The 24,796-nt window shown below is 39.7% G+C and overlaps 2 protein-coding genes across 7 annotated transcripts in view; one reads left to right on the forward strand and one right to left on the reverse strand.

The window, feature by feature from the left end:
• The window catches only part of LOC105670036 (zwei Ig domain protein zig-8), a 265,129-nt gene that overhangs the window by 103,838 nt on the left and 136,495 nt on the right, over positions 1 to 24,796 (forward strand). For both annotated transcript variants that reach the window (XM_067358628.1, XM_067358629.1), the window contains exon 5: positions 22,685 to 22,738. The gene's annotated coding sequence lies outside the window, so the exon portion shown is untranslated. The remainder of the gene's footprint in view (positions 1 to 22,684; positions 22,739 to 24,796) is intronic.
• Positions 1 to 24,796, reverse strand: part of LOC105670037 (zwei Ig domain protein zig-8-like) — a 235,366-nt gene that overhangs the window by 38,955 nt on the left and 171,615 nt on the right. The window contains exons 1-2 of one of the 5 annotated variants that reach the window (XM_067358636.1): positions 14,444 to 15,418; positions 12,396 to 12,575 (exon numbers count right to left, since the gene is read on the reverse strand). The exons of 1 other annotated variant lie outside the window; for it this stretch is intronic. In XM_067358636.1, coding sequence (XP_067214737.1) covers positions 12,396 to 12,519 — 124 coding nt within the window. In that variant the 5' untranslated portion in view covers positions 12,520 to 12,575; positions 14,444 to 15,418. Of the gene's footprint in view, positions 1 to 12,395; positions 12,788 to 14,443; positions 15,419 to 24,796 lie in introns of those variants that run through there. 3 more of the 5 variants (XM_067358637.1, XM_067358635.1, XM_067358634.1) reach the window with 3 other exon arrangements.

The following is a 24,796-nucleotide window of genomic DNA, read 5'->3' on the forward strand; positions in this document are numbered from 1 at the left end:
TAAAGCTTCTTTTCATACTAAATTTAAAAAGCGTCTCGAGATTTTTTATTTTTCCGTTGAGAGATGATTTCCATTATGTCGCCAATTTTAGCCCTACGAATTGCCAATGTTTAATTTGACAGAAGAAGGGTGAAAGAGTCACGTCAATTGCTCCGGAGGAAAGACGCAGCGTCAATTTCTCGAAATGTTTCGCGGACGTTTCCACTGTCGTAAACGGGGAATATGAAATTGAAGAGTAGCATCTTTGTGACCTTCCTATCACGCCACAATGATGTTACCACGAATTTTTCAGAGGATGGTTGCGACAGACGTGGTTTCCACACTACTTCATCTCACGGAAGAAAATTTAATTTTGCTCGTGTCAGTGTCGCTTGTGCACGTTGATATTGTCACAGACAGTTTTTGCACGATCAAAACAGAGAGCTGTCCTTACTTGATGAGAATATACCGTAGAGGATATCTCATTTTGGCGTGTAAAAAATTAAAGTGCAAATAGGAATCAACTCATGAATATTACTTTCAAATATAATACATTTCTATGTAAAAAAGGGACGTAGAATAATGTAATATCATCTTCAAAAAAAAAAAGATCGTTTTTCACAGAATTTTTTAGTGAAGAGTTCCCCAAAAGTTGCATATTCATAGAAAAGATTAGATCGCAATTGTGAGAGACTCGTTGGCACACCTCCAATATTAATCTTACACAAGTTTAGGAAATATGATGAAAAATTAATGTCTTCTCTGAAACGCAAATGGATAGCGGTCTTTGTTACAGTTGAGTTTTTTTCAAACTAAAAACCGCCAGGGGGAAAACTTGATTCTAAATCAAATGGCACATTTATGTCATTATTGAAATATATCTCAACAAACACTATTTATGTACACAGCAGTATTTGCTATTAGAAAGCTTGCACACAAGTTACATATTTACATACAAACTACATATTTGCGAGCGTACATAACATAACACACATATGATTTCCCAAGTATCGAATTAACGATTGTGGTTAGCGTCAATGCCATAGAAACCAGAATGTTCTCTATCGAACATGATGAAACGGCGATATAACGATACAGCGAAAAAAAAGATCGAACATGGTCCGAGAACAAAATGCGGTAGTAGCATTTTTGTCGTCCGCTCCGATGACCGGTGCCGATCTATATGTACGTGGCGTAACGGTCGTTATAACGAGCTCGGTCGGGAGCGAGATTCTCGCGCACTTGTCCAGTGAATTCATTTAATGGGGATATTAGGGCATACCTTTCAGAGCACGTTTTCCGGAGAAACGTCGTTATCGCTGCGCCGGTTTTATACCTCACCGCAACAATGCGCCTGCATAGACGCGTTCGGCAGGGACTCATGTACACGGAAATGAAAATGCCGTAACATGAAGATTCCGTTGAATAAGATTCCGGGACTTGTATTCCTTTTGATCACGATCTTCCCTTTATATATCCGCTGAGTAAAGTTTATTTTCTTTTTTTTTTAATTCTTTCTCATTGTCTAGTGTTTTGGGAAGTTTCTGAGGGAAGATTCTTTAAAAATGTTCCGCGTTCACGCGAATACTTCATTGAGAGTTCGTAATAAAAAATAACGATCATTCTTGTGTGTTGTGTTACATCCAACGTGGCATTCATGTAGTACAATAGTCTTATGATTATACTCGTGTAAATTTCTGACATATATAGTACAACATTTATTTCTGAAAAGGCATTCCAACGAGGCAGATAAAATCGTTAAGCGGTTAGTAGAAATTTTTCTCATTTTTTATAGTAATGATCTCCCATATGTGCACGCATTGATAGTTTGCAATATATTCGAAAAAGAGAAATTGCTGCCGTATTCTAATCATTACCCACATTTCCTTTGATCCCGCTTCTCTCTTTATTTCCGACAAGATAAAATTGCAGTAGATATATTTTTATTTCTCTTTCCTTCCGATGAAACCGAATGAGAGAAATCATTACAATACGTTTCAGAATATAGCAGCAGTTATCATATCCGTAAACGAACCGAAAAGATGCATGCGCGTTTAAATTTTCTGTTAAATTAACAGATAAATCTACTTCCGCTGAAAAAGTGTACTCCTCGATAGTTCCGATGAAAACTGCCTCGCAACGGAATCCCCCTTTTTTCCCGTGATATCCGTCGTGTACTTTCAAACACCCGACCCATCATTGTCAGCGTGCGGCGCATGTTAGCCGGCGAACTCATCGATAGAACGAGGCATATTCGTCTTGCTCATCGATCTATTTTCATTCCGCACACCGCCCCTTCGAATCAACGGAATAGCTTACTTCGTGCCAAAAAAAAGGCGCAATCCATTTTCATTTCCCCCGCAACTTTCAACTCTCACGGCGACGCTGCAGCCGAGAGATCAAAAAAAAAAAATAATTGCACCGCGCTGTTTTTCCCCACGCGTGCGCGAACAACAGTTATTATTGTCTTGTCCGTCGATAAGCAAAATCTCCGAAAGCCGCGTTCCGCGCAGTTGTTACTATTTTCGCTGCCTCTTCAATTACGGTTATGCTTTCGTTGCATGTTGAAACCGCGCTCCACGAGAACAAATATTTGTTCTTCGCCGCGAAGAGTAATGATAACTCACGGTGTTATGCACGAATGTTATATAAACGCGCGTAGCTGCGGTTACGTTTACCTCACCGCCTCTTATCTATTCGTGTTCATCAAAATATAATACAGGAAAGGATAGTAATGTGGTACGCATACACGATGAAAATAATAATTCGTGTGTCTACTGTTTAATTTATTCATAATTTAATATCATATATCACTAAAATTTTGTTCATGTGCGATGATAATCGCCAAAATTTCGATTCTTGGCACAGAATGTATTTTGCTTATTCATATAGCGCTTTGATTGTAAATTATGCGTGTTATAATTGTACCATTCACATACATCGTCGACGGGGCACGTTTTCAAAATAGTGAGGGAGTATTGCTTTCGCGGCTGTAATCCGGGTGGGTCGTGTAGCGAAGTTGCTGTCGTCAAAGAAGTAGGACACTAAATAACAGAGGAGCAAATGGTTCGAGGTAGAACTGGAAATGTTGCGCTTAAGACTCTCAAAGGAGCTCCGATTTAATTAGACAGAATAGCGCGGAGGGGAACGGGCGGAGAGGAAGAGAAAGGAGAGAAGGAGGAAGCTCCTTCGCGATTTTCTCATCAGAAAGGTAAATGAATAGAGCGGTTCTTCGTCGGACGCAAGAACGTTCTCTTTTAGCGTCCCTAATAGATATTGTCAGCATTTCCGCGCCATACATACAGCACAAAGTACTAATTAGGAGCGACGGTCCGTCGTGCGCCTATAGCTTCCTGAATAGCTCTTTGATTAGCTACTTGATTCAATGGCGGAAACATTTTTATCAGGAGTAAAGCGACTCAATGCGAGCCGATAGTTCGGTTGCTCGTTTACGGTACGTGCGTTGAAAGTATACGATTTCGAAGCTCCTTTACGCCTGTCCACAAAGAACGCTATCGCTGTGCGCGAGTCCTTCAGAATATCCGCTAATTCTTAAATAGGAAGAAAAGAGCAACGCGATTATTAATGTAAAGCTGTGTCGATGTCATTGCGAATTTCCATTATAAACGCTTATGCCATTTCAACTCAAGCAGGGGCTTGTTCTTTGCCAGCGAATCGGCTGTTCGTCGTGTATGCTAAATTGCAAATATCAGGATGACTCGAACGGAATTTTCTTAATAACAGCTGTCTTGTGTAATTATCTCGTCTGCGGTGTCGCGTGAATAAATTATCTCTTTGATGAGCCGTTAAAAGACCGAAAAAGAAGTTTCTTATTATCCCGAATCGAGAAGCGGTACGTAGTCTGCGAGAATAGGTGCCGAAGAAAATTGCTGACAACCGCAGATATGTCGTAGCGATAAGGCGCAGGCAATCTTAACTTATAAGCCTCTTAAAAGCTTTGCCGTTTAATTAAATGGCCGGGCATGGAAATATAAGAAGATTCTTTTATATACATTTAACGTATTGCGGGATGAACTTCAGGAAGTCTCTGCCGAAGAGCAATTTGACTCTCGCGGTTAACGCTTCTTCTCGACCTGGTAGTTTATATTTTCGAGAATGCTTCATAAAGAGGCCGTCTAATTAGCGCTAAATGCGGTTATATCGTTTCCACTTCTCAAGAGAATTTCCAAAGAACCGAGAGTAGTTTCTGAATAACGCGAACCCGCTTCTATGTATGCGCCATCGATTTTCGTTCGGACGACGACCGACGGCGGAAAACCGTTTTTCCGGAAAATATTGTACAGAGCGTTCGTATTCCCAATGTAAACTCTTTGGGATGCAAATTTTCCTTTCCTGCGTCTGCTCGTATCAGCTTCACAGCATAATAAAGAAACGCATATCGAGATGAACCACCTTCCTTTCCTATACGCATCGATCGACTCGTTTTACTTTCCGCGTCGCATGTTTTCTATCATCTAAAACTTCGATATTTATCGCCCGCCCGTTAACCAATATTAATAAATGCGTCGACTAATTTATTTTATGCAAATTGTGAAGGAAAATTTTTTATCCTCTTCCAGTGAATCGCTGCTCCTCTCTCTTTCTCTCTCATTCGCGTTCTTTGAGTTTTTTTCGCTCTTATATTTGTTTTATCTGTTTTTGCGAGAACGATCGTATATTTACTTCGTGAATGATATGAAGACGTATCGTCAGTGGATGGTATAAATCTATTTGCTGCCAATTTGTCAGGAGTCGTTCGAAGAAATACACATAAAGAAATAACGTTTGTCTATTATATTTTTGACAGGCTGAATTATTCTACAATATAATTGAAGCGTGAACGACAACGTTATTCAAGTAATCTCTTGAAGAATTTCAAATTATTGAGTTATAATGTTACAATCAATATTTCAATCAAAATCAAATGCCGGATGCTTCAACATACTTCCAATTCCAGCAGTGCACGCTCGAGATTTCAACGTTAATGAATTGAGTTGATGTGTAAAGAATCAATAGTGAATTATCGCCAATTAACAGCAGACAAACATTAATCGCATTTTCATAAAACACATATATTACAATTTTACGACGATTGAACGAAGCTAGCATTTTATGATACACTTTTTAATATAACTTACTAGGAAAAAGAAAGAAGACGAGTGAAGTACATAATTGTATGAGTTTTAAATTATATTCTATTGATAAGACAAGACGCAATCCACGTGTAAATTATAAGAACGAAACGCTTTACGTCGCGCCTCAAGGAAATGAAATGGAAAGATTTCTTATAAGTCGGAAGACTGCGATATTCCGGGGCAATAGGAAATATTGATATCGAAAGGAAGGAAAATACGATCGAGTCGAGAGAATCGAGTTCCTTTCCTTCCTTCCAGAGGCGCGGTCTCATTATAGAGACTAATGGCACGGCGGTTCTCGTACCGCATGAACGATGAATTCTTTCTTCTTCTCGATACTTTGAAGCTAGCCAATTGCTGAAAGTATGAAACATTTTGCTAAAGTATATACGAAAATGATGTTTCTTTTTGTTGCTGTCAATATTTCAATTTTCTATTAATCCGCTTACATAAAATATTCCAACTAATTCTCGCGATTTTTCAGTCAAATCGTTTCCTGCACACTCGCTTATAATGGCATGCTTCAACTACGGCGAATTTCCTCGAGTTGAATTGATTACAATTAGGGAAGTAATTTTTTCGAAAGTAGAAGTTTGAAGACGCCGCAGCATTCTTTCACTTGTTGAGCGTAGATAGCTCTGCAGAATTGTAGAGATAAAATATTCACTTTTCTTTTAGCGAACACATACATGCATATCTCTCTGCGTCGGTGATCTTATCGACCCTCCCTCGATCAGATGAAGGATGGTACGATCGGAGACCATCATCGGCCCGCGCGGCTGATTCTGTTATAAATTTCAGAATCGGTGGCGGAACGCAACCATATTTCCCAATTCCCTCCCTCCCGCCGAGGATGGGAAGAGAAAAAGCTCGTTTGATATTGGCGATATAACAGTACCGTAAATTGCGCTTTGATATATCATGACGCGACCGGTGGATATTGCGCGTGCAACGTTATTCTCGGTCTGATCTATGTGTGCGCTCGCCGGCGACGGGACTTTTTGAAAAAAACGCCTGACAAGGTGGAAACAAAAATATTTGCACCGGCGAATCGGCTGGTGATATCGCGTAACGGATATCGATCCGCGTTTAACCGCCGCCATTGCGAATTGATGAATTTTCACTCTGACGGAAAATCTATTAGCCGTGCCATAAATCAAAGAACGTTTACTCGTGGGATGTAGAAATTCCCTGTACCCCGGGTTAACCGCTGTAAGCAGACGTATTACGTTGTAGCTATCTCACGCTGCCGAGAGTTACTCACTGCAAACGTAAACTAGGCAAACGTGCAAAATGCCTTCGTCACGTATGGTTTACGAAATGATTAATACAGCGCAGCATGATCCACCGCGTCGAAGAGATTAAGTTAATTCAGACATAAACGCGAAGAGTCGCAGAACTGCAACTTCATGTTAAAACAGTGAAAAATATAGGACAGGATACGAGTTCTTTCTTGTTACATTGTAATTCGTGAAATCCACGTTTAAAGTTTATAACTGAAAACGGATTGGATCCTAAGCCGGCAATTTAATTATTTTCAAATTGTAACTTTGGTTCCCTGGAGATGATTAATCATGCGCATCGCCATCGAGCTTCTACAAGATGATGTCCACAACTAGGTCATTTGCGGAAGGCGTGTGGCAGAACCAAGTTAGTATATTTAATTAACGAGCGGCGCCAATTAATTAGGCACCTTAAAGTATAATCCGTCTTCCGAGTCAGTCTCATCTCCTCGCACAGTGCTTAAAAAAATGTTATTAACGCGAAAATTTATGATCCCTTCGTTCGTCGCGCGACCGTTCCGACTTCGTAAACAGTAGGGATCCGCGTGATTGTTGAAATTAATATAAATCTTCCGATTAAAATCTCGTGACGCGCGCACCCTTCCACCCACGAAATTTATTCGTACACGTGTCGCGCTTGTAGCTGAATTAAGAAACCGAACGACGAATTTTTAATGGGCGACGTTGCGGTTTGACGGTAGTAAAAGTGGGTCGATCGACGACGATCGTACACGAGCTGAATTACGGCGTTGCATTTAAGGCGGCGTCCCTAATTAATTAAGTATCGAGAGAAAATTCGTCTTCCGAGGCTTTGTAACGAGGTGCTTTGCGAAAGCACTCGGAAAACTTAATAGCTCAGGAAAAAGAGCTCTTTGTCCGCACGACTCGCTTAGCATACAATGCGGCGAATTTTCCCCGAGTTTATTCGCCATTAATCGCCAAGTTGGATTCCATTGTTTGTATTGGTCGTAAAATCGCGACGTCCCGATCAGCGTGGCACAGACGAATGCAGCGAGTTATCGAAACGCATATTGAATGCTCGCGAACTTTGCGAGCGCTTCGGGGATAAAAGTTTGCATTTCTGAATACCAATACCGTCAGCGAAAGTTCGTTCTTCCTTCCCACTCTGTCACTCCCACCCTTGCCGAAGCACCTACTTGTAAGCGTCTTATCGGAGACGTTACTTCGGAATGAACTTCCGATCGGATCGAGATTTCGGGAGAAGCAAAAAAGCACATCGAGCGCCCGTGGCGCGCGGGCCGACGAAGCCTGGGGATTTGGATCTTTTTACGACAAAGGGTGCCGAGATGTCCGATAGTTACAGTAACGATCTTCTCCTAAAATCAACGATGATGGTTCTATGAATGATCTGAGATTTTACGAACCGTTTCATCATACACGCAAATATTATTTAATATTAGGACTGCGATTTATTTGAGTATCGCGATCGTTTATTTAATTTCAGCAATTATTTTGAAGATAAATTACTACTTTTTTTAATATAAAATTTTTAGATAGATATTATTTATTTTTTGAATAATAACTGCGTCGGTGTTGAAAGGTCAGTATTATGTACTGCAAGGCGATTTGTGCTAGCCGTCTGGAAACTCGAAATTATCTTTCCGATATATCGTTAGTTCAATATTAACTTAGAAATTGCCAAACAATATAAAGTTATAGCCATGTTATTGTAGGAGGCACGGTCCAATTGGCAGTTAATGTTGACTTATCTCCTGTAGGATACTCCGGCACAGGTGTTTCATGAAGTTTCTTCCTTGATGGATACTTGTGGGCTATAACAATTATTTGGTATTGCTCTATTACTTCCCTAAAGTAAGACCGACGACGTAAGATTCAATAAGAAAGAAAACTTTGACGTGCTTAGCCGGCTGAAATTTACGAGTCACTGCAATCTCGATTTTCCCTCGTGTTATTGACGTTCTAAATTGTCGCTCATCAACCCTTCAATTTCCAGTGCCATTACGAATAATGATACATCCGCGGATATATATGTGCAGTTTAAAGCCGGTTAGACGCGATACAACGTACTTTGCAATATTTGAACGGAGCCGCGCGCGTCTTCGTGAGCAAGCTCGGTGGCTGTGTGTCTGTGAGCTGCGTCGTATGACGTCCCTAAGCCGTATCAAAGAGAAATCGGTACGGCGCACCCGCGAACTTCGAGCGAGCGTTTTATCCGCAGTGACGGAAATACCGCGTCGTTAGCTAAACTTAATCCTACGTCGCAAATATTGAAGGCGAATACGAAATTACGGACCACGACGAGGCGAAGCAGCTTCCGATCTTAAGCGGCGTCGTTTGAATAAAACATCAATCCCGAATAAACGTGAGGGTTACGAGGTATCGAGTTTTACGATTTACGTCGTGCATACTTAACCGCGACCTTATGTATACATTATAGCTAATCGTATTAAACGGCAGCTGACTCAGCTGCTCGGAAGTAGCGTCCGATCGTAATTAACGCCGGTAACTTCGACGACGACGATGACGTGATAGACGCAAATCTCTGAGGAAGTCTGCAACACGAATTATCTCGAGTGAGGGGGAGAGAGAGAGAGAGAGAGAGAGAGATTTTATCGTTCCGGATACGTCGCGAATCGATTTATGGAGTCGGAAATAGCGGGGAGAGGTACTGACGCTTTTGAAAATCGACGCGTGCAATAGTCAGAAAATTGCCATTTAATGTAGAAGGGATTATCGGACATACGAGCTATTCCCATAGTATTCTACTGTGTTGCACACGCATGAGTGTGCATCGGTGTGTATGTCGGGCCTTTTTTTCCTCTCATTTCGAGCCGCATGCCATCGGACCGCGACGTGGAACATCTACGATTTTCAATTTCCTAATGGATATGTGCGGTAGCAGCAACGTTACTCAGCCACGATCATTCAGCCGGGCTGATTGAAAATTGCGGGCGCAAAGCGTATCAAGGAATCGATACGTTGACTGAGCCACTCGGTAACACGAATATCCGCTTTTGTAACATTGCTTACATCGTAAAGGGAATTTCGTGAGAGTATTACAGCAATGTATGATTACGTACTATGCCTCGAGACTTCATAAATTGAACTCAATTATGTACGTGATACGCGTCATTTTGCTATATTAAAACGTCAGGTTTATGTTACGTGACTTGAAATAGTTTGTGCGAAGTAGTTCATATAAAAAATATATAAAAATGTTAATGGCATCTATTTTGCATGAAAATTACAAGTTAAAGAGTCATTTTTTTGTACAATTTTGTGATCATTTTTTGGGTATATTTCTACTTCGGTTTTAGCTGTCCGTAAAGCATCATTCCATTTGAAAAATAAAGATACAATGTTACGAGCGTTACATTATTACACCCTTACGTCACATCTGCGGAGCGATTATACGTGTCAGGCTGCGCGAATATGACGTTATAGTGGATGGCGCATGATGAAGCGCATAAACGCGCATAAGGAAACACTGACAAAGATGTGTACGATAGTAGATAGATTTAATACGGCGCGGTATATTATTTAATAAAAAATTATACTCTTTTTATAGAGTAAACTGTACGCCTTTAATATACGTATATACGTTTATGTGCCTGCACACTGAGGCCATTAAAGCACAACTTTTACAGTTGTTTCCGCAGCGTTAATCTTTATGCCACTAAACTAATATCACATATATATCTGCTAACGAAGAAAAAAAAAGAAAACAACTGTGTGAAATCAAAATTGTGTAATAGTGTACGCAGGCGCTGCGGAAGTATTTTTCATCTGAGGGGGCCAAATTTATAAAGGGATACATAATACATTCATAATATGTATATGTATATGTATGTAACTCCATTCAAATACCATATAATAGGCCACTCAGTGGGTAGTATAAATGTGCTAAAAATATGCACAGATTTTTTGCTCTAATTAACTTAATGCGCTTAATTTTCTTCCTTATATAGTGTACTTCAATTGAACGAGTAAAAAATCAAAAAAAAAAAAAAGGAAAAAGAAAGAAGAAAGAAAGAAAAGGAAAAAAAAAATAACTGATTTTTCCACCTTTGATGTAAATATTTGATGCTCAATATTTTTGGTTCTGAAACCTGAAGAAAACAGAAAAATTTCAAGGGGGCATAGCTCCCCCTCCCCCTGAATTATCTCTGGTTGGGCGGTCGCCCCCTCTGCCCCCCCCCCCCCAATTCCGCGGCGTCTAAGTGTACGTTCAATCGATAAAATGTCAATTTATCTGTTGGTTTATTTACCCAAGTGCTTTTCTACGATTATCATTAATCTGTTAAAAGGTGTGAGTGGTATTTTAGGATAATAAAACTTTTATGTATGCTATATAGAAGAATGGAATTGATTGCGGTAATCAAAACGAACTTAACGCTTAGCCACGATTTAAACGACTTTCGTTCCATTTCTTTCTGTAATAGAAGCGGCTCAATTGCAAACGATGCGTCTTACAGCGAGGAAAATCAGTTGCGAGATTTTATGGGGCTCGGAAGAAACCGCGTTGATGCGAGTGTTAGTCAGACCGGAAAGAGCAGGGTTGTAAAAGCGTCTCTCTCCAAACAGGTTGTCCGCAGCACGATATTACGACGACGACACTGCCGCATTCGCGTTTACGACGCACGACTAAATAACGCGACTTGCACCTGCAAGTCGATTGCGCTCGTCGCAAGATCTTCACTCCTTTTCACAAGATATGACGAGGTGCCGTGCTTTTTTCAACTCGTAAAGTCGCGCTCATGAAATTGGATGGTTTCACGTACGCTGTGTCGCGATTTGATATTTGAAGTATTCATAAAGTGTTTGACGTAGTAAATATATATATATATATATATATATATATATATATTGTGTGTTATTTATATATATATATATATATATATATATAAAACATACAATATATATCAAGATTACATTATTCGAACTGTATCAACAGTTTATATGGAATGGTGAAAATTGCATTCAATTAATAAGTAATCTTATTGTGTACTCTGTGTTTTGTTTTCATCTTGCAATGGAATAGAATAACTACTTTTTGTATATTTAGTCGGCCCTGAAAACCTGTCTGTTAGAACATCCATCTTGTTATTACAAATCACCATGTTGAATAAACACAAAACCCTTCGAGTGGAGGATTTATGATCCCGCGCGGGGTGTAGAGGAGCATCGACCCGACCGCGCGCATCGCCTTAACGTACAAAAATTTCTCCGAATGTTATCGCAGCGCCGCAACAACGTACGGCGTGTTTGCCCGCTGGTGTTTATCGAATGGAAAAATATGCTTGTGGCAATTCCGGTAATGGTCGTGGTTGGATTCGCGCTCCGTAAAAGCTATTCCACGCGAACGGAACGGTGCCTGTCGAACGGTTTTTAAAGCGCTGTACGCATTTTCTCCAACGTTGTTGTTCCGCCGCAACAACATTTGTCTGGTCATTGTTGTTTCTCGCATCCCCATTTTCCTTGTCGTCGCATCGTCGCACGTCTACGAACGCATATGTATGTATATATATATGTACGTTACTCTTCGACCCTTACTTACCGCTATTTCTCAGGGAACGCATTTTTTGATTTATGTGACTCTCGTGTTCGTTTTGACGGACAGAATTTTTATAGAAATTATGTTGTTATCTGTGATACATCTACGCTGCGTCAAAACAGATTACTGTTTATCCGAAACTGAATAATACAGTTGAATCCAGAATGTCATGTTCTTCTCCGAATCTCGCAACGCCAGCTTATTTTGATTAATACATTGCCGTCGTGTAAGATGAGCGTTATTTGTACAGAATATTTTTATTTCTTTTCGACATAACGCTCAATGTTATAACGTTAAGTGGATATATCAGAATTATAGTGTTGCTATATAAATCTTTCAATATTTTATGTCGCTCAATTTATCTGTTTCTTTTTCTTTTTTTCATAAATAATCAATCTGATTATTAGTGCATGCTGAATAATTACGAGTTTATATCTGAGATAAAATCCACTGTTTGCTTACCGTGCAGCAGCATTGAGAGGAAGAAAATGCTGATCATTTTGAAGGGTCTGCACCAACCGGTCACATTGCCGCTATATTGTAAATCCATTCCCGGTGCTTTCACAGCCCATCGTTTCCGGTACATTTCACGTCAGCCGCTTCTTCAAAGTTGCAACAGTCCGACCGGGGTGACGTACCTTCCTGGTTGGCGATAAAAAAGAATTCACTTCTCGCTCACTGTTGACAGCTGACAGCTGACAGTTTCAACACTTGCCACCTGCTCGCATTTTTTCCGTCAGTTATTGACAACGTCTCGCGTAAAATGATAGATTGCTTATTTTGCAAACAAAGACGACAACGATTGATTAAATTGAGTAAAAGCTGCTCTTTTCTTCCTCGCTCGTGATAAAATGCTAAAATAATTGCATCGTAAAATTAATACAAAATAAAAGAGATTTCGAGCGTAGACGTAGCAGTTGAGAAAATTATCGCTGTAGCAATTAGATTAACAGCTCATATCATATGCAACGGTATACTTGATACTCTCGCAAATTATTACAGATGCATCATGCACGGGTGTGCGCAATTACCCGACAGAGTAATTACTTCCGTCGCGATTACGATTTTAAGCGCCGGCGGCAAAAACGACAGACTAGAGTGTTTAATCGCGTCGCGCGTGATGTCGTTTCTCCTCGCACGCTACTGAAAAGCGTATGTATTTGCTCTCGTGTGAACCACGAGAGATCAACAGTACGCGGACGGAGCGTATGCAGCGCGCGAAATGCGCGACATATGTTGCCGGTTCTCCGGTAAGTTTACATTAAGTGGCGCGTTGCGGAATGCTCGATTGAAAATGAACGTGATTTGGTTTCGATTGAATTCGCGCATCCATTACCCGGCCGGGTGTTACCGGCCAGCAAATCATAATCGACAGAACTAATTTGGTATGCACACAACACGGCCGGGAATATTAATTTCACTTGTCATTGGATTTCAGCAAATGCGTCGCATTCGGGCGAGGTAAATACTACTACAAACTGATCATGTTGTGCAATAAAACCAGACAGATAGTTTGAAGGAAGACTGTCAAGCTGCTATTGAGCGATTAAAGATTTGACAGCGAGTTTGTTTTAATATTGATAGTAATAATAGAAAAAGTGCGCTTGTTCGTATAATATATACGCAACGAGAAGCTAGAAGCACAATTTTAACATTAATATTTAATGCTAAAAATAAATACTATAAAATAAAAGCTATTACGAGCCGAGCTGGATGGTAATTGCTCCTTTTCATTTATTAATAATATTGTATTTACACAAACGTTTCGACCATTCGGAATGTGGTCATCTTCAGTGTGTTACATTGCAATTATTTGTCATACGTCGCAATTGTTTACAGATTTAACTTATAATTTATAATATTCTAGTTTTCTTATTGTGAAATCTATTGTGTGCTTTATTTCCGTTATTGTACTTGATTCTTTTCAATTAAATTCATCGGTCCATCTTTTTATAAATTGAGCGTCATCGTGTGATTACTTAAAATTAATTACATCAATTAGGAAGATTGAAAAAACAACATATAGACAAAAAAGAGAAAAAGATTCAAGAAATCAACATACCTTCATAATTTTGTCATCTATGATTTTTCTTGATAGACCAGTATATGGTATGGAGAATAATTCTTGTCAACTTGATAAAATGTACGTTAGAGTATAAAAGAGTGAATTGTGACTTTCATTGTGGATCTGAGTGTTATTATTGAGAGAAGGACTAGGTATATAATGTAAATCCAAAAACTTTATAGTGGGAGGAAAAGGAATTACCACCCAGCTCGGCTCATAATAGCTTTTATTTTATAGTATTATTGAATAATAATTAAAGCCAGAATTATAATTTAACTTCTTACTAATAATAAATTTCACGGAATAATTAACACTTTAAATAAAAAGAGCTTAAATAAAAGAGCTTATTATTTATTATGCATAGTATAAAATTCATGAATTAGTAGATTAAAAAAAATAATACACGCGTGTATGCAAAAAATTTTTTTTGAAATTGTTAAATTACCTGAAAACACAATTCACGAACACGATAAAATGGAATTCCAGAACAGCAATCGCACAGTATTCGCTACGAAATGTTCACAAAACATCGACCACGTCGAGGCAATCACGTGTCCGCTTTTCTTACAATTCGTTGTTTCTTGCTCTTTCTATGTATGAAGAGTTCACGCGTGTATCCGGAAAGTCACAGAAAACATTCGCGAATCATTCTTTTCATACACTCGACAATTTCATTCATGATCGCGTCCTCGTATTTTAATTTTCGAAGTCGCCCGGCGCACTTCCTTGTCGCTACACCACCAAACGCGTCGTCTGTTACCGAGAGAAAACATTTCACAGATCTGTCTTCACGAACAACGGGCACACCTATTCTCGCTCCTATCAGCTGTCGCGAGTGAACGACCGAGCGGCAAGTCCCGCGTAATCACAGAGTGAGAAGTGTCGCGTCACTAAATCCTTCCAGCGCAGCTGGTCCGTATTTCCACGTGGGCGACTGCAGGCTCTCGCGCGAGGTGCATCTTCGCGAGGATCCGGTGTCGCCGGCGTGTGACGTACGATCGTGCGAAAGGGCTAGGTAGGACCGCGCGCTACTTCCGTCCCTCTAAAATGCCGTTCATTCATCATACCGCACACACACTAACGCGCCGCGCCGCGAACACCGTCACCTACGGGCGAACGGGGGGTTGGAGGGTGTGTGCACCCGATGTCGTGTATGCACCGTCCACGGAGGGACGGCAGGTGGGGAGGAGAGGTACGACGAAGGGGGTGTACGTGCGAGGGTAACCGTGGGGTGGGCAGGGAACGATAAGGGGGGTAGGGAGCGAGAGAGAGAGATAGGTGCGTAAAGAGACCGGTGGGCGAAATGCTGCCGTGGTGGAGACCGCGACCCAACTGCGCCAGCGCTTAGCTAGATATCAGCCCCCGACCACCGACGTCAACTCTTACCACCCCCCTTGCTGCGATGCCCAACCGTACCGACTCTCACCCACCCGCGTGCCACCTCTCGTGCGCGCCGTCATAGTCCCACACCGTCGCGTCGTCGGGCGGCTGATTGTGAGGACGGGCTGGCGTCCGCGATGGCATTTCTATTACTACTGCGAGCATTGTCATCGATGACTTTTGTGTTGCGCGCTGCTCACCGCCACGCGCTGCTGTTTCGCCGTTGCCGGGTGATTAAGGTTGCGGGGTAAGAGCGTGTAGGGGTACAAAACCGCCGTTATTGCCTGCCTCGAGCTTGCCAATGCTGTCCGCGATATTTAACGCGGGCGCTTGGACCGGCGTATCGACGTTGAAAGAAAATTTATTAGCTTGGCTTAAAAGCGCTTCGGACATCGTAGCTTTTCGGCGAGTGTACCGCTTTTTCAACGCTTTGTCATTTTGCTGCACAATTGCAGTTGACAATTGCAGTTAATGCACATGTATCGGTTGTTATTGCTAGCTTTACGTGCGTTGATAATATCTGCACTCGCCAGTTTACGTAAAATTGAGATTGAGACATTCATTATTATACATTCCAATATAATCCCATTATTGCAACTGTAAAATGCACTGGTAATAATTTTCGAAATATCAGAATTATATGATTTAGAGATATTAAAAAATAAATAAATTCGCAGATGTAATAATTTTTTTATTAATTTTTATTTATTGTTAATAAAAACATAAAATCAATATTTGTTATTGGTTTAAATATTGTAACTGCTTCCATATTATTGGAGATTTTTAACTATATTATGTAAAGTTTAGTCTTGCTCTGTTCTATCCGGATATTAATATGATATTACTATCGATTAATGATGTCGATAGCTTCCTTTAACCTTTCATCTCTTACCAATGAGCCAACGGCATTGCTGCTAGCATCGGTGCATTAACGGCAATATACGTGATAGCATTTATATTAATACTCGAGCTGAGAAATTATTGCCAGCTGAGAAATTATCATCATTCCTGTTTCCGTTTTATGACAATAATTACATTGTTACACCAGTTAACTTTAAAGATTGTTATTAATGCCACTCAATGTGATTTTCCATATCAAAATTATGATCGGAATTACAATTCACAATGTGAAAAGTTTTCAAGTTTTATTACAGCATTTAGACAGTTTTATAACTTTATGACAAGTTGTATTAATCGCTGATATCGTCGGAGATTGTAACATGAATGTAATTATTAAGAATTTAGTCGCTCGCCACACACATTGTGCGCGCGCGCGCGCGCGTGTGTGTGTGTGTGTGTGTGTGTGTGTATGTATGTATTCCAGCTGCTTGAATTACTGAATACGGTATCATTATGGTAGAGTTCTTTTTGTAGCTACAACAATCGCGATGAATATTTTATCTCGTTTCGAATAACGAAGTGGATTGTTTTATTTTTTCTTCTTCTTCTTCTTCTTCTTGTACTATATTCGCAATTTATACTGTTGGAAAACCGCGAACTCTCGCAAATTCAGCGACTTAAAAGTTTGCCGGCCAATTTTCTGAATACCAAATTCTTTCTCATCGATTATCCGCATTTCATACAGTTTTATTTTCTTGTTATTTTTGTAAGTTTTTCTTACGGTTGCATACGAAGATATCCTTGTGTAAAACGCAGAGCGGTATTCTCGCTCCAATACTCTGGGAAAGGTAGCGTTAAAAAAGCATATCTTTTCCTCAGTACTGTATCGATCATCGATGTCTTAAGGGTCTCAGTTTAGCTGTCCTCGATCCCCGTTCGCCGCGTAGTGCGCAAGTTGTAAACTAGTAAATACCGAGATGCGGCAGAAGGTGCACGGAGCGAGGGCACGAAGCAATTTTCACCGTATCTTGCAATTTTCATGCAGTTGCAAATGGTTGTGTATGACCCGCCCAGAAGGCGAGGCATGCTTCGCAGGTGTTTGCGACTTGGGCGTGCCGTGCGATGATGACCTCGTTAAAACGCCTTTTAATCCCGTATCAAGACCATCGGCGACTAACTTTCGCGCGAAACACAGTTTTCCGACATATTTTCCTCCCCGTAATACTCACATTGATGTCGAACACGAACTTTTCAACTTTCAAGTGATGTGAAAGTAAGACGCAAGAAAACAAGAAGAATCAAGAAGTTTCTTCATAAAAACGAAGGTTCAATCGGATAGATTAAAATACTTTTAAGGGTTGCGGAGGAATCTTTAATTCAGTTTTTCGTACATTTGGCGCGTTTTTCATTAAAAAAAAAAAAACAATTTTTTTCTCCGTGACGCGGATGTGTATATCACTTCGAGACAAATACCGTGATTCCACCGAGATTCCAATACACGACAGTCCTCTGGCTCGGCCAAGAAATCTGATATCCGTTCTACGGTAACAATTAAGCGCATTAACACGGTCGCCGCAAATGCCACGGCGAAACTTCGCGGAAGGTATGCCGCCGTCGCGGCATTAGTTGGCAGTCTTTGTGGCAGCAACTGTTCCCGATTTACGCGGACATTCCACTCACGATTCCAACCCGGCAATGAGGATCAGGAAGCTGACAGCGCGTTAATGCTCGCGGCTGAAAGGGATACGAATCGCAGATTGCACCTCCCACGGCTCGGCGTTACGTTATCGGTAGACTGAACACTATCGCGCGATGCAAATTTGGCACGGTTCACTATCGTTTCCACGGTCGCGATCTTTAGCATTATTTGTCTGTAATTTGCATGTAAAATGCAATTATTCGCTTTAATCCTCTTTATCTGCGCTCTCGATTATTTCATTTTGGTGTTTAACCATTTGACTTTAAATAACTTGTACGAACAAAGATACAATTTACTTACATATGTGTTATATTCTGCGTCTGCACAATGACGAACTTATACTACTTCTATCCTACTCTTACAAATATTAATCTTATAACTATTTGATGCGAATGTGTGCGCAATACCGAATTTTTATCCGTCATCGCGCAAACATTGTTATCAACGTATCTCTGCAATCTATCTACACACAACACATACACACACACACACTTCTATTCAACCTTCCATCTTATGTGACTTTTGCTTCCGCATCATTTTTCTCATCTATCTGTCGCGATAATTTTAACTCTTTAATATTCATCTTTTCGTTCACTCTTTTTCTCTCTCTTTTTCTTTTTTTCCCTCTCATTTTCTCTTTTACTTTTACTCTCTTTTTCTTTCTCCCTTCCTCCCTTCTTCCCTGAAGAAAAATACAGCAATTTAACAATTTATTTTGCATTGTAATTTTGTATTCTAAAATTGAAAAGCTGTTTTTAAATTCTTTTGTGACTGCATTATGAAAATGTTGAATATTAAATTCAAAAATTATTTTTATAATTTTTCTACAAAACGTGCGATTAACATATTACATAATTAGCATTTTCACCGCGATACTGCAGCAAATTGGAACTAATCATCGAATCACGTACACGCGGATTGATCCAGATCCCGGAGAATTAGGCGAGTGGTGAATAGCTTGTAATCTCCCAAGATTATGCCAATATCTCTATCGAGAAACTGCGAAAGCGACTATTCACGTGAAGCGTTCGTTTAAGGCTCGATTTTGACGAATCGATGATTTGCTCCCAACGTAATAAGCTTAACGTTGTTATGCAAATGTTACGCTACACGAGTTCGCAAACAATTAAGTATTTTCACGCCGCGCGTGAAACGACTACGTACCTGCCGACGTACTTAATGACGTAATGTAATAAGTTTTCGTAGTTTCGGCATGTCGCCGATTCTGGCAAACAAGAAGTTGCGACGGTAACGTGAAATTTGGATCGATGTTAAATAATGTATTTTTAATGAAGGATTTGCACACTGCTGCGGCTGGAAAGAAATCGAACAACCTACATAGAATGTTTTCGCTCAAAATTTCGACAATGGCAACCGATTTCCACACTTCATTATTGTAACAAAATATTAATGACTATATAAACGTAAATTAAATTCCGATTTAATTACTAAAGAAATATTTCTCATAAATATTTTATATCACAAAATAAATATTTCACATTTTCATAATTTACTTTAATTATCGTAGTTAATATAAAACACGAAGAAATGAGCTGTCACGTCTGATTAATTATGACAGCTTAAATCTTTTCTTAGCTTGTGTCTTTTCCATCTTTCATGACTGTTATCGGTTAAACTATCTATACTTCAATATTTTAGAGGGAGAATGGGTTTTTGCTGAAAATGTGATTATGGATTACTTATCGCATAATGTTTGTTCGGAGAACACTCTCTATGTATAGCGAGGAACGTAATGTGCTACAGTTGCTATCCCGTCTCATCGGTTTACCCCAAAACGATGTAAAAGTATCGCTCACGCAAGGCTCATTAGCATTTAGAGTGGAGAGAGATTTATTCTCTGGCTGTGACTGCTGGATCACGACACGGCATGCATAGGATTATCTTCGAGGACCTGGACAATAGTGACCTAATCCATTTACAAAGGAAACGAGGTACTTTCGAGGGAGCGATCTCTCGAGTAGCCTCGTTTCTCTCGCGTCGCGTTGCCTCGGGATTTTACGTTTTCAGCGTTCGTTTTCGTGTCTTCGAGTCACGTAAAGGCAATGAGATAACGACAAATCTTTTATCTGCGCGATCGGAGAGCGATATAATTCCCGCGTGTTTATTCCCCATTGCCGTAAAATCGTTCCGCGCAATTGAATCGTACATTGTTAAAAATTGATAACTGGAAACACGTACAAATTACTGTCATTAAGCTTCACGATACATTAAGCAATCCGTGGTAACTCAGCCGATTTATTGCCGCGCGAATAAAATTACAGAATCTCCTTTGACATTTCAATTTCGAACGCATTATCGCACTCGCTCGTAGTTTAAAATTGCCAAATGCAGCCCGATTTCCGCTAATTACTTTCGATATGCGGAAATGACCGCGTAAATAACCACGAGCAAGCGTTTATTGCGTTTATTGCGCTTTACAGAGTCAATATTAGCAGTAAGGCCAAATGATTTAGCGAGCAACGTGATTGACAATATCATGTAATGCTATAATATGTATCTGCACTATTATATAATTCATATTTTTACTCTGCATAAAAAATGCAATCATATCATATATTGCAATTATATTTCATATGATAACATTTTCCATTATCATAAAAACAATTTTCCAGATATATTTCACAGCATTAAAAAGCGCGAAAGCTTGGATTATGACATCAAAGCTCTCAATAAAATTCATGGACGCGATATAAGAATTGGCAATTTCTCGTATTCATCGCGATGCTCCCTACAATGAAGAGGCGAATCGCAATAAACGACGTCGTCGCTGGCGCGCATTACGATGTCGAAGTTATTCGCGCGAACGCAGCTGCTTTGTATTTGCGGCGCGCAACCGAGCCGGGAACGATTATATCACGGGTCGTGGAAATCCAAGCATTCTTGGTGAACGCCATATGTCGCCAGACTACCGGCCTCGGAGAGCGTGCTGCGCGCGGCGCGCGAGAAGTTACAACGCTGGCTCGAAGCAGGTTGTCGTTAGTAGTCGGTGTATGTATGCGCTACTTGGCAGCAGGTACCAATCTGCAAAGTTCTTCTTCTTCTTTTCTGGTTGCGCTGCAACACTCCATCAAAAAACCGCCAACCATTTATTCCCGAAGGACAGTGTCATATGTGAAAAATGTTTTTCTTTTATTTTTTTGCGGAAATTTAATTACTGTTTTTTTTATCTTTTCTAAAATATACACACAAACATTCCATGATAACGGAATATTTAATGAGCATAAATATCTGCGGAACGCAAAATGCAAAAAAATCTGTTTTTAACGCATGTTGCTACGTTAACTTTTCGTCGAGTTATAGCGCTGTAAAAATCCATGTATGAATAATTCCACATATATATGAATATCATTTTTTTTTTATTAATGCGATGCGTATGTTACGTATGACGCGTATAAGTATATAACACTATTACGGTACTACGAACAGCTGATCAGCTGATCAGCTGATCGGCAGTAGAAGTAGGTCAACCAGAGCTTTGTGGTGTTACCAGAGCTCCATTGGTGTCGCCGTAGATCGGGATCACTCGTCACTAGTCGATATGTTCACACCGTAATACATCGCTCTTTGCATTATCGGCGCGAGGTTTTTCTAATTGTTTGCCTTTGTAATTTTTTCGTAAAACGTGTCCCGGGAGTGCCGTGAATGTCGTATCGGACAATGCGTGATTGCCATGTTACAAATTAACGTGTATCAATCGTCGCGAATATCAATTTTTCGATATTCGTAAAGATAACCCTCTTCATCTCGTAGTGTCGAACATTGCTCGTTGAATCTTCAAGTATCGATGCAAAGTTGTCCTTTTTTTTTTTTAATTATCTCTAATTGCATTTGTTTTTGAACGTATCTCTAAAGATGTTGAATCGAGTAACGGGTAATTGTAATGGAAGATAAAGCAGTGCGCGTGGTCGCAACGTCGTTCTAACCTAACCTAACCTAACCTAACTTTCGCGTTCGTATGAATTTGTATCTCATATTTGTCAAACATATCGCGGTAGTAGCGGAAGTGTCGAGCAAAATTATAGGCAATCGTTGTATTTTGTTGTTATTTATTTATTCAAGAATACGTTGGGAGTGTCGAATTTGTTGGTCGATGTAGTAATAAAAGCAAGTGACAGTAATTAACTCTTCTGATATTCGCGTGTGGCATTTTTTAAATTCCTCTATCAAGCATTGTTACAATATCGAATTTTTTCAATAAACAAAATTGTTTTGTGCTTCCATTGATTATTAGTGTGATATGTGTGTTTGAAGCACAACCGATTGTAAAGATAAATACACTTTAATATTAGTGAATAAATTACGGATTATATGTTCACGGAATATGTGTTTTCTCATATAGGTTAAGTGAAACAACAATCAATTTGGGGATAGGCAAGAGTGATTGCAATTAATCTGTTTTGTTTGTTTGATATTTTGATATTGCGCTATAATAATTGAAATATGAATCTTTGATTTGTTTTTGTGAATATAATGGCAAAAAAATGTTTTTCTATTTGTTGAATTTTGTGATGTAATGAATATTACATTTGGAAAGAAAATATAACATATTTAAACAGATAGATGAGATTTTTATGAAAATTATGTTCTTTATGAACTGCATAATGAACAGATTTTATATATAACTTTTATTTGTTATTGTCGTTACAAAATTATCACTTTTTCCGCAACTGTAAAATTAATTTTTAATATGGATTTAATCAAATATTATTTTTTAAACTTATTAAGATTTTTTTTCTTATTTTACAGATTATCCAGTTCCTCCAGAGACTAGAAGAAGTACTTCAGCTGCATTCTGCAACGGTGAGTCTTATATGCAATGTTTTTCATTGATATTTTTTATATACAATGCGCTTATTAGCAACAATAATTGCTTTAATTATGATGAATGATTGCTTTAACTCGTATTTTGCTAGAAAAAAAAAAACTACGTGAAATTTAAGCAGAAAGAGAGAAATGTCTCGCCCGAATAAATATTCGTGTAAAATTTGCAAAATGTAATTGACAGTGAAATTATCCTCTTTTCACTTGTCATTGCGTTGAATTTCACGTGAAACTCATCCAATCTGTTTCATCGTTTCACACCAATGTAAATACGATCGTGATTTCGGCAAATTCGTGTGAAAATGTTTACTTTCCACTTTTCCATCCTCTTCAATTGATACGGTGAAGCTAAAAGAGAACTAACGCTTATGATATAACATGGACGTTTCTCGTTACGCCTGATGTTGCCGTAGGTCGTGTGCAAAAATCGTGCTTACTTTTTGTTTAAATGTTAGGAATAAAAATCTATCGATCCGAGATACAGATCAGCCAGACGGCGCGACGTTACGCAGTCGCGTTTTCTGCAGGAAAACCCCCTTACAGTGATTGTATTCGACAGAACGGCTCGTTAATCGTCGTTCACCGGGTTGAGCCTTCGCTTTTTTTTCACGGTTCTTTGAAACGCAGTGCCATTCACGTTCCCGATATCGACATACGCCCGCCGGCTGAAAAAAAAGGGAAAATGTGGAACGTACATCCTGTACGGTCGACAGTCGGAGGAAGGAAAAAAGAGAAATGGAAAGAGAGTCAAATGGGAAGTTTTTGCGTGGAAACACGAAGGCCGCTTGATTTCGAAGGAAGAAATCAATCGTGCCTGAGAGCGCGATAGTTTTCGGCGTGAAATCCAAGCCTTTGCAACGCCGCGATTGTGCTGACAGTAACTTTTTTTTTTAAACAGCAGTGTATTTCTCCTTTTTATCCGCGCTGAGCTCGATTGATTGTGTTGCAACATTGGCGTTAAAAGCAGCGCTGCGAGTTATAAAAGTTGTCATTTTTTTTCCATTCCCGCGGTTTAAATAAAATGTTTAATATTATATACGATATACATATACGAGTTATATCCTTTTATAATGGATATTACAACATTTATTATTACTCTCTCAATCATTCTGATTAAAGCTTTTATTGTCGCTGCTACAGATTTCTGTGTCAAATGTTCATGTCGATAGACGAATTTGTATACAATTCGTCGCCGTTGAAATAATCGGCGGTTTAGAAAATTGCTTCCGCGGCGAAGCATGGTCTCGATAAGTTAGTATGTAGTTTCATAACTGCTTCCTGATGTTCCGAATGCATGGCGAGTCAGGAAATTGGTGGAGGTGGGTTTGGCGACTGAAACACGGCCAGGAAGCGAGAGAATCGAAAATATTGCCGCGCGTAACGAGCAGTACGTGTCCCGTACTATCGCGTCCGTTCGCGCGGCCGAAAATAAATTTGCGAAATCGAATCAAACGCCGAAAGAGACGCGTAATGGAATTTATTAGAGCGAATTTCGCCATCCGATTCCGTCCGCGCATGCTACAAGCGCGACACGCACCGTCGTAAAACTTTAACGGTCCGATCACATTTATTGGAACGAATGACGCATGACGAAAATTTCCTTTCTCAACTCGTCGCCGCTATAGGAATATCATTACTTCGATCCAATAAAACGAGAATTTACGCGAGTTACATTTAATATAACCTTTTTAGAAAAGATTTTTAGATCACGCCGTTTTAACTTACGAATCTACAATAACGCAAATGAAAAATCGATACGAACGTCATGGATTTTATTGCTTAAAATGCGGTCAAAATTCTCGACTGACGAATCTCATTCTTAAATCGTTCTTCATGGAAGATTTATTACAATGTTATGAATACTAATCGACTACGCGAACGGTACAACATTAAATGTCTTAGCTTTATTTTACTCAATCATTCATAAATCTTTAGCTGAGCCATCCTTTAAAGAAATTGCTAAAAGACGGAGGAATCGGTCGAATGGGTGCACCAAGTGCACTGAGCCCTCTTTCAAGAAAGCGGCAGAAACGAATC

Source organism: Linepithema humile, chromosome 7 (genome assembly GCF_040581485.1).
Source record: "Linepithema humile isolate Giens D197 chromosome 7, Lhum_UNIL_v1.0, whole genome shotgun sequence".
In the NCBI taxonomy this organism is placed as follows: Eukaryota; Metazoa; Arthropoda; class Insecta; order Hymenoptera; family Formicidae; genus Linepithema; species Linepithema humile.